The 11179-nt window shown below is 29.7% G+C and overlaps 1 protein-coding gene across 1 annotated transcript; it reads left to right on the top strand.

The window, feature by feature from the left end:
• The first annotated feature begins 2035 nt into the window (after positions 1-2035).
• Positions 2036-5152, top strand: LOC113866657 (receptor-like protein EIX1). The gene is made up of 2 exons (XM_027501465.1): positions 2036-3211; positions 3368-5152. The coding sequence occupies exons 1-2, from the start codon at positions 2036-2038 to the stop codon at positions 5150-5152; spliced, it is 2961 nt and encodes a 986-aa protein (XP_027357266.1).
• The last annotated feature ends 6027 nt before the right edge of the window (positions 5153-11179 follow it).

Raw genomic sequence — 11179 nt, forward strand, 5'->3', positions numbered from 1 at the left:
ACCATGTTTCATTTTTTTTCAATACTATTCTATATTGTGCAAAATAAAACTTTCATCATATTACATTAAGTTAGTGTCAGGTTAGACAATCTTGTTGCCCTTTCCCATCTTTATTTGTAAAAATAAGTTAAATGGCTCATTGCCTTATGCATTCACTTTGTTTCATTCTTTCAATTTCGAAAGCCTGACGCAATTTGTTTTGGGATAACAAGTTGTTGTTCTATATATGTTAGATGACATTAGAAATGAATTATAATCAGTTGGTCATGTCGTTTTTTTTTTTTTTTTTTTTTTTTATCGCCGTTGGATTTGCTGCAATAACAACAACACTCACATCATCATGAATCTTATTTCATTGTTTTTATAATAGACTTCTAAAATATGTATCTTCAATCCAGACAACAACTAATACAATCCAGCGACAAAATATAGAACAGAGGATGAATTTCTTATTATAGTACATATTCTTCAATTTATTAAGTTTTAATGTCTTAATATTTTATTTTATTTTTACAAATATTTTATAACTTTTCATTTTAAAAAATAGCATTCATTTTTTTTTCCTTCAATGCTCAAATCTTAAATATATTAGAAGAAAAAACTTATATAAAAAAATAAAACAAGAAAAATAAAGAAAAGAGAATGAGAAAGGGATAACGTATGCCGTGCAAATTAGAGTTAACCTAACTAAGCTGATTGAATGGCAATTAATTACTTATTTTTTCAGATTATTAGAGAAATCATAAAAATAAAGTTGAATGAATGCAAAATAAACTGTCAATTAAAATTAATTTATGCTATATTTGAAATAGATTTTATTTAAAATAAGAAAAATGCCAAAATGTGTCACAGGGAATTAAGATCAGAAGATTTTTTCACTTAATACACGTTAATTTCGGTCAATGAAATAACAACACTCAAACCATTTATGGATGTCAAATCAAGAGCCAAGCTCATAAATGAATTTTTCTACGATGCTACCTTTTTCCAATTGGAATTTGCAAACAAAATACCTGTGCCTACTTAAACTATACGTCGGGCACAAAATACATAATGTCTCATGCAAAATACTCTTAAAATTATATTTTAAAATCAAATTTTTAAGTTAAAGGGTCTGTAACATCAACTAACATGCGTGTAAAATGGTTAAGTTTGTAACCAGGTCATTGGTCAACCCTAGTGTTTACGTTGAAATTTCAGGTAACGGAAAAGTGAATTACCTATACATAACTTCCCAAAACAGTGTTGGACTTGGAAACGGCATTCATCACTATGCATGTAGAATACAATTTGATGTGCAATTACATCATTCTTTCGCACGTTTCATTTATTCAATCTCAAAATAACTTTGCAATTTCTGTAGTAACCCAATTCAATTTAACATTTTTTAATATTCGATCAACAGTTAAGATTAATTTTCATGAATTTCAAAGAATTAAAGTTTTTTTTTTATTATTCTTGATAACTGAGTCACGAAAATAAAATATACAAGGAGTTCTATAATATTTTGTTAATTTTAAAAGAAAAATGAAATTAAATGATTTGGAACTAAGCATGTTAATTATTGCTTGTCAAGAAGATAATTAAGACTGCACCCATTCGAAGATAAAGATTGTATTGAAGGAGGGTAAGCACAGACCCAGCTAAAAAATTGGGTTAAGGAATGTTCAAAGTCATCTCCATAGTTTTATTGCAAATTCTTTACTTAAGTATAAATATATTAAACAGTATTTCAAATTTTGGACTAAAATTATGTTGCGATCATGCACATGGCTATTTCAGTTGATAACTTCTTGTCGTGACAAATTTTTAATAATTTAGTACAAGAATTTTAAACAGTGAGAGAGATAAAAATATATATAAAAATTCACAGTCCAAGAATATTGTTCAATAATAAAATTACTTAAAGAAAAAGGAGGAAGAAATTAAAAATAAAAAAGGCACGGCACCAGCGAATATAAATATTTGAAAGGAGGTTTAATACGCAGAAGCAAGAATCACTTAAATAACATGGTATGAAATGCATTGTGTGATCATGAATTCTTCTGTACTTAACCTTGTCTGTCTTGCCTTGTTGACGTTTCCTATAGTAATTTGCAAGGCATCGAGAGATGTAGTGTGCATACCAAGTGAGAGTGAAACACTTGTGAAGTTGAAGGATCATCTCATTGATCCTTCAAACAGGCTCTCTTCTTGGAATGCAACTGCTAATACCAATTGCTGTGAGTGGTTAGGAGTTGTGTGCAGTAATATAACTGCCCATGTTGTTGAGCTTCACCTCAGTATTTCACCTCCCTCTGATGAGTACGACGATGTCGGATATGATGCTTTTGTGAAGTCGAGGTTTGGTGGAGAGATAAATCCATGTTTGGTTGATTTGAAGCATTTGAATTACTTGGACTTAAGCGGCAATGACTTTGGAGGTATGCAAATTCCAACTTTCATTGGGGCAATGACCTCCTTAACGTACCTCAACCTCTCTCATGCCGGATTCAATGGGAAGATTCCTCCTCAATTTGGGAACCTCACAAGTTTGCTTTACCTCGACCTTGGATCGAATGCCATTAGTGGAGAAATTCCTTACCAAATTGGAAACCTCACAAATTTGGTTCATCTTCGCCTTGCAAGTAATTTCTCTGGACTTCTGTTCGCTGAAAATCTTCGTTGGCTATCGGGTCTTTCCAATCTTCAGTATGTTGATTTGGAAGGTGCAAACCTATCCAAATCATTTGATTGGCTACAAACTCTGAGTGCTCTTCCTTCTTTGACGGACCTACACTTAGCAGAATGTATTCTCCATCCTTATGATCATGATCAACCATCCTTACTCAACTTTTCATCTCTTCTCACTCTCGACCTTTCCTTGACCCAGTATTCTTCTGTTGTCCCAAAGTGGATATTTGGAATGAGGAGACTTGTTTCTCTTCAATTAAGTGATAATTACTTCAACGGTCCAATTCCTGATGGCCTTCAAAACCTCACGCTTCTTGAAAATCTTGCCTTGCATACCAATTCATTCTCATCTTCTTTACCTGATTGGATATATAGTTTTCGTCATCTCAAGTTCTTAGACCTTGCATTCAACAACTTGTGTGGAAATATTTCTGATGCCTTGGGAAATTTGACTTCTCTGGTTGAACTTGATTTCTCTGAAAATCAGATTGAAGGAATAATTCCAACTTCTTTGGGTAATCTCTGCGACATAAGGGAAGTTGGTTTCTCACATCTCAAACTCAAACAACGAGTTAGTGAAATCTTGGAAATTATGGCTCCATGTATTTCCCACGGACTCACAACTCTTGAAGTTGGAAGTTCTCATCTCTCAGGCTATCTCACAGATCAAATTGGGATGTTCAAAAATATTGAGCTATTGGACTTTTCCGTCAACTCAATTCACGGTGCACTCCCTCGATCATTTGGAAAACTCTCATCATTAAGGGTTCTTGATCTGTCCAACAATCAATTCAATGGAAATCCATTTGAAAGTCTTGGATCGCTCTCTAAATTGTCATTTCTTTTTATTGGTCACAATCGTTTTCAAGGAGCTGTGAAGGAAGATGATCTTGCAAATCTTACGAATTTACAGAAATTTCATGCAAGAGGGAACAACTTCTCTTTAAAAGTGGCTCCTAATTGGCGTCCTACATTTCAAGTTGTTGAATTGATACTGAGCTCATGGAACTTGGGTCCCAAATTTCCATCGTGGATTCAGTCACAAAAATATCTTGAATATCTGGAAATCTCTAACGCAGGGATCTCAGATTCTATTCCCACTTGGTTTTGGGAACCATTTTCTCAGGCTCATTATTTGAACCTCTCTGGTAATAATATCCATGGTGAGCTTGCAAATACATTGAAGAAACCAATATCTATTGAATCTTTAGATCTAAGCTCGAATCACTTACATGGAAAATTACCTTGTCTTTCTACAACGGTGCAATGGTTAGATCTTTCAGGCAATAAATTCTCAGGATCGATGACTGATTTCCTGTGTAATAACCTAGACAGCCCAAAGCTATCTTTAGAATTTCTCAACCTTGCATCAAATAATTTATCAGGGGAAATACCAAATTGTTGGACATTGTGGCCAGCTTTAAAAGTCATAAATTTACAAAGCAACCATTTTGTTGGGAACTTGCCCCCATCGATGGGTTCGTTAGTTTGGCTAGAGGCTTTGAAAGTTAGTAACAACACGCTCTCTGGAGAATTTCCTTCCAGCTTGAAGAACAATACTATGTTAATATCCTTGCACCTTGGGAAAAATAGACTAACAGGAATTATTCCCGAATGGGTTGGAAAAAGGCTTTTAAATTTGAAAATTCTTTGTCTTCATGCAAACAACTTTTGGGGTCACATTCCCAATCAAATATGTGAGATGAGTCTTCTTCAAGTTTTGGACCTTGCACGAAACAATTTGTCTGGCAATATACCTAATTGTTTCAACCACTTGAATGCAATGGCATTAAACAACAGAATTACAGATTCATTTATCTATTGTCAGGTAATTAACTTGGCAGGAGATGCTTGTGTAGTCAGTGTCCTTCTATGGCTGAAAGGAAGAGCAGATCGGTATAGAAACAATCTGGGTTTGGTAACAAGCATTGATCTTTCAAATAACAAATTATCAGGAGAAATACCTAGAGAACTCACAAATTTGTCAGGACTATATTTTTTGAACTTGTCCCACAACCAATTAAGTGGTCATATTCCTCCAAGTATTGGCTCTATGGGATCATTATTGTCCATTGATTTCTCTAGGAATCAACTTTCGGGTGAAATCCCTTCATCCATGACCAAGTTGACCTTTCTCAGCATGCTGGACTTGTCGTATAATCATCTGAAGGGAGAAATTCCAACAGGACCTCAATTGCAAACATTTGAAGCATCCAACTTTATTGGCAACAATCTATGCGGTCCTCCACTGCCAGTCAATTGCAGTCTGAATGGGCAAGCTCCTCATGATGATCATAAAGGCAGAGAAAGTGATGGGCATGGAGTGAATGGCTTTTTTGTTAGCATGATATTTGGATTTGTAATAGGATTCTGGCTGGTGGTTGCTCCTTTGTTCATTTATCGATCCTATAGGTTTGCCTATTTTCGTTTAGTTGACAATGTTTGGTTCAAACTGCGAAATGTTCTGGTCATGTACTAGTTACACTTTTACATTGTGGGAAATAAAATTATGACATTGAATAAGTATTATTAATTCACATTGTGTAGATGAATTGATTAATTTCTGTGGTCTTTCCTTGCTTCATGTTTACTGAAATAGGTAAGTGGATCCCTTGCTCAGAACACTTTGGAGATTATGAATAAAATATCTATTGTGGGCTGTTCAATCTAAGCAGAGTTTTTTAATGAGATTTTATAGCACAAGTATACAAATGTACAATAAAGGAAACAAGCTGACAAAGAGCCCTTGTAAAATCAAACTTTCACCCCTTGAATTTTTAATGAACCTACCCATTGCTTAGCATAACCTTGGACTATCACAACATGCCGTCAAAATGTTAGATCAAATCAAAGTTAAGCATAACAACAATTAGATTGAAGTATATCAATTTCAGAGTGATGCATTGGCCATTTCTGGTATTTTTGTCGAATCAATAATATATGAGGCATGAAGGAATTCATTTAAAGCATAAGAATAAATTGTTGAATCTTTCAGGTTAGACGGTCGAATGGAAAACGAAATCTGAAACAGAAAATTGTTCACTAAAACAATGAGATTACCCAAAATCCTTGCGCTATAATTTCTAAGGAGTTGAACATCACTATTCTGGTTTCAAATTTTTTTCAAAATTTTAAAATGGATACATAAAATTTCATGTTAAGTAAAAATGAGTTAACTATGATTTAAACAGGTCATTGGGAATGCCCATTCACTGTACCTAAAATATAACTTGAAGCGCAACTACATGACTCCCTGCGTTTGGCAATTATTTTGCTGTACATTTAAAACTTCGGAAATAACCCAAATTTAATTTTACATCTTTTATTTCAATTACTCTTCGTTTGATGTAAATATAGAACTTAATATTATTAATATATTGAATTCAATAAATTTTTGAAAAAAAAATTATATATGAATTTTTATTATGTGTAATTTTGTATAGATTAAAAAGTTAATATGTTGAATTATTGGATTTCTTCAACTTATATTCTGTGATAACATTAGTTCAGTAACCTAATTAAAAAAAAAAAAAGCTCCACACCAATTAATATATTATTGCTACTAAATAAAAGCAATTACCAACCTTCCTGTGTTAAATACTCATTATATTTTGCTGATGTGAAAAAAAAAGGAGATCAATAAATCTGAATAAAAAAATCCTAAAAAATAATTATTTTAGTAGGAAAAAAATAGAAAAGAAGATAAATTTTTTATTCTAGTACATATTCTTCAATTTATTAAGTTTTAATGTCTTAATATTTTATTTTATTTTTACAAATATTTATAACTTTTTTATTTTAAAAAATAGCATTCATTTTTTTCCGTCAACGCTCAACTCTTAAATATATCAGAAGAAAAAACTTATATAAAAAAATTAAACAAGAAAAATAAAGAAAAGAGAATGAGAAAGGGATAAAGTATGCGGTGCAAATCAGAGTTAACTTAACTAAGCTGATTGAATGACAATTAATTACATATTTTTTAAAATTATTAGAAAAATCGTAAAATTAATTGATTGAATGCAAAATAAACTGTCAATTAAAATTAATTTATGCTATATTTGAAATAGATTTTGTTTAAAATAAGAAAAAAGGAAAAATGGCAAAACGTGCCTCAGGAATTAAGATCAGATTGAAGATTTTTACTAAATACACGTTAATTTGGGTCAATGAAATAACAACACTCACACCATTTATGGATGTCAAATCAAGAGCCAAGCTCATGAATGAATTTTTCTACTATACTACCTAGGAATGGTAATGGATAAAGTACCTGAAGGACATCTGCAAAATTTACCTACAATAGATAAAGTATTTATCCGCTACATGCGTATGATGTGTAGATAAAAATTTACAAATTTTAATGGGGATGAGTATCTAAGTACCTACCTCACCCCATATATATATATATATATATATATGCTTGGACTTTATTCTATAATTATACATTAAATTTTTGTATTATTATATTACTTATGTGAAGTTATATAAGATTAATATAAAAATATATTTAATAATAAAGTAAACAAAAAAATTTATTTACTATTTTATATCATTTAATTAGGCTAATATAATTTAATTATTACATAGTTAATATGAGATTGACTTTTTTTAAAATATTATTTATATATGACACACATAAAATATTGTTCACACAAATATTTTTGTTAATAAAATCATATTAATATTTAAATCATAAGGTGAATGATAAATAATAAATATATAAATTTTACAATCACCTACTATTACCGTAAACTTATTATTTATTAATAATATTTAAATTTTATTTTTTATATTTTAATTTAAAATAATATTTTTCTATGCAACATATGTATTACAAGCACAACTATAATCTATTGAATCTAAATAATATTATCCTTACTATTTATTCACATTCAAAGAAGTTTTTGAAAAGATATAAATATAAAAAATTATTGTTAATTTTTATTTGTTAATTTTTTCAAATAAAAAATTATAATTTTTTAATATACATGTATATTTCTTTATTATAAAATTTTATTATGACCATTTAACTTTTTTTCAAATTCTTTCTTTTAAAATTTATATACATTATAAATATTTAATTCATTAAAATAATTTTTCAAATATTTGTATTTTTAATAAAAAATACTTTCATATAGTATATGAGTTTAAAATACTAGTATTAATATATATATATATATATATATATATATTATTATATTATATTATTTTAATTAAATCTATTATTTTTCTTATAATTTCAAATTCAAAAGTTAAAAAAAATATTTTATGTATCTACTTTTTGTTATTAGTATTGAACTTCTCTACTCTAACTCTATTCTCATTTTTAATTTTTGATTCATTAAAACCTAACAACTATAAAACATTATTCATTAGAGTTAATTGTTAATGCTGTCACAAGAGGTCACCAAATGATCCCACACGAAGGGACAACCATTGTGCAGATCTATTTCATTGTTGCTTTAACATTGCCAATCGATCAAATCTCACACAAGATAGAGTTATCACTGACAAATAACTAGTGTGCTTAGTTTCGCTTATTGTTTCTAAGAATTTTAGTTTAGAAAATTATTATATTAATATACATTTAGCATTTATGATCTTTGAATATTTGTTTTTTTATTTATATATCTTGTTCGGCAACTACATATTAAATTTTTGTATTATTATGCTATTTATGTGAAGTTATATAAATATATTTTTCTTTATAAATATTTTTTTTTCAAACAAGCGCGGGTAATAGGTACAAGATGGGTATGCTGGTACCCAGAGGGTATGGGTACGGGAATTAATGTTCATACCCACGCGGGTATAGAGTCGAGTACGAGTATTTTTTTTAAAATGCAGGTATGAAGATGGATACTATAGTACCCTATCCATACCCTACCCATTGTCATCCCTAATGCTACCTTTTTTCAATTAAAATTTATAAAATACATAATGTCTCATGCAAAATACTCTCAAAATTATATTTTAAAATCAATTTTTAACTTCTTAGATGCTCAATCAACCTTCCTTATTGTTAGCATAATTACACATTTCTAAACTTATTTCAGATTCAGATTCAGTCAAGTTAATACGAAAATTGAATGTCTATTTTTATTTTTATTTAAATAAATATTTTAAAATATACTATAATTGAAATTAAATAAATATATATGAATTTTTATTATGTGTAATTTTGTATAGATTAAAAAGTTAATATGTTGAATTATTGGATTTCTTCAACTTATATTCTGTGATAACATTAGTTCAGTAACCTAATTAAAAAAAAAAAAAGCTCCACACCAATTAATATATTATTGCTACTAAATAAAAGCAATTACCAACCTTCCTGTGTTAAATACTCGTTATATTTTGCTGATGTGAAAAAAAAAGGAGATCAATAAATCTGAATAAAAAAGTCCTAAAAAATAATTATTTTAGTAGGAAAAAAATAGAAAAGAAGATAAATTTTTTATTCTAGTACATATTCTTCAATTTATTAAGTTTTAATGTCTTAATATTTTATTTTATTTTTACAAATATTTATAACTTTTTTATTTTAAAAAATAGCATTCATTTTTTTCCGTCAACGCTCAACTCTTAAATATATCAGAAGAAAAAACTTATATAAAAAAATTAAACAAGAAAAATAAAGAAAAGAGAATGAGAAAGGGATAAAGTATGCGGTGCAAATCAGAGTTAACTTAACTAAGCTGATTGAATGACAATTAATTACTTATTTTTTAAAATTATTAGAAAAATCGTAAAATTAATTGATTGAATGCAAAATAAACTGTCAATTAAAATTAATTTATGCTATATTTGAAATAGATTTTGTTTAAAATAAGAAAAAAGGAAAAATGGCAAAACGTGCCTCAGGAATTAAGATCAGATTGAAGATTTTTACTAAATACACGTTAATTTGGGTCAATGAAATAACAACACTCACATCATTTATGGATGTCAAATCAAGAGCCAAGCTCATGAATGAATTTTTCTACTATACTACCTAGGAATGGTAATGGATAAAGTACCTGAAGGGCATCTGCAAAATTTACCTACAATAGATAAAGTATTTATCCGCTACATGCGTATGATGTGTAGATAAAAATTTACAAATTTTAATGGGGATGAGTATCTAAGTACCTACCTCACCCCATATATATATATATATATATATATATATATATGCTTGGACTTTATTCTATAATTATACATTAAATTTTTGTATTATTATATTACTTATGTGAAGTTATATAAGATTAATATAAAAATATATTTAATAATAAAGTAAACAAAAAAATTTATTTACTATTTTATATCATTTAATTAGGCTAATACAATTTAATTATTACATAGTTAATATGAGATTGACTTTTTTTAAAATATTATTTATATATGACACACATAAAATATTGTTCACACAAATATTTTTGTTAATAAAATCATATTAATATTTAACATGAAAAGTTCAAGAGTGAGAAGACATGAAAAGTCAAGAGTGAGAAGAATACTGAGTAAAGGAAAGGTCAAGAGTGAGAAGACATGAAAAGTTGAGTAAGGATGGTTGATCATAAGGATGCAGAATACAATATGATAAGTGTAGGTCCGTCAAGGAAGGAAGAGCACTCAGAGTTTGTAGCCAATCAAATGATTTGGATAGGTCTGCACGTCCCAAATCAACTTACCGAAAATTGGAAAGACCCGACAGCCAATGAAGATTTTCAGCAAACAGAAATTCAGAGGAATAAATTGCAAGGCGAAGATGAACCAAATTTGTGAGGTTTCCAATTTGGTAAGGAATTTCTCCACTAATGGCATTCGATCCAAGGTCGAGGTAAAGCAAATTTGTGAAGTTCCCAAACTGAGGAGGAATATTCCCACTGAATTCCGCATAAGAGAGGTCGAGGTAAGTTAGAAAGGTGATTGCTCCAATGAAAGCAGGAATTTGCATTCCTCCAAAGTCATTGCCGCTTAAGTCCAAGTAATTCAAATGCTTCAAATCAACCAAACATGGATTTATCTCTCCACCAAACCTTGACTTCACAAAAGCATCATATCCGACATCGTCGTACACGTCAGAAGGAGGTGAAATACTGAGGTGAAGCTCAACAACATGGGCAGTTATATTACTGCACACAACTCCTAACCACTCACAGCAATTGGTATTAGCAGTTGCATTCCAAGAAGAGAGCCTATTCGAAGGATCAATGAGATGATCTTTCAACTTCACAAGTGTTTCACCCTCGCTTGGGATGCACATTACCTCTCTCGATGACTTGCAAATCATTATAGGAAACGTCAACAACCCAAGACAGATAAGGCTAAATATTGAGAAATTCATGATCGCACAATGCATCCAAACAATGTTATTCAAGTGATTCTTGCTTCTGCGGATTAAACCTTCTTTCTAATATTTATATTCGCTGGTGCTTTGCCTATTTTATTTTTAATTTCTTACTCCTTTTCCTTTAACTGATTTTATTATTGATCAGAAAGTATTTGCTACAAAGGTTTT

The sequence above is a fragment of the Abrus precatorius genome, unplaced genomic scaffold (assembly GCF_003935025.1).
Source record: "Abrus precatorius isolate BTA unplaced genomic scaffold, Abrus_2018 Scaffold5, whole genome shotgun sequence".
NCBI lineage: Eukaryota > Viridiplantae > Streptophyta > Magnoliopsida > Fabales > Fabaceae > Abrus > Abrus precatorius.

Excerpts from the sequence above, each read along its gene's own strand:
- LOC113866657 (XM_027501465.1), top strand. The coding sequence starts at position 2,036 with ATGAATTCTTCTGTACTTAACCTTGTCTGTCTTGCCTTGTTGACGTTT. Across the intron at positions 3,212-3,367 it reads ATCTCTGCGACATAAGGGAA|CTATTGGACTTTTCCGTCAA; the intron begins GTTGGTTTCTCA and ends AAAAATATTGAG.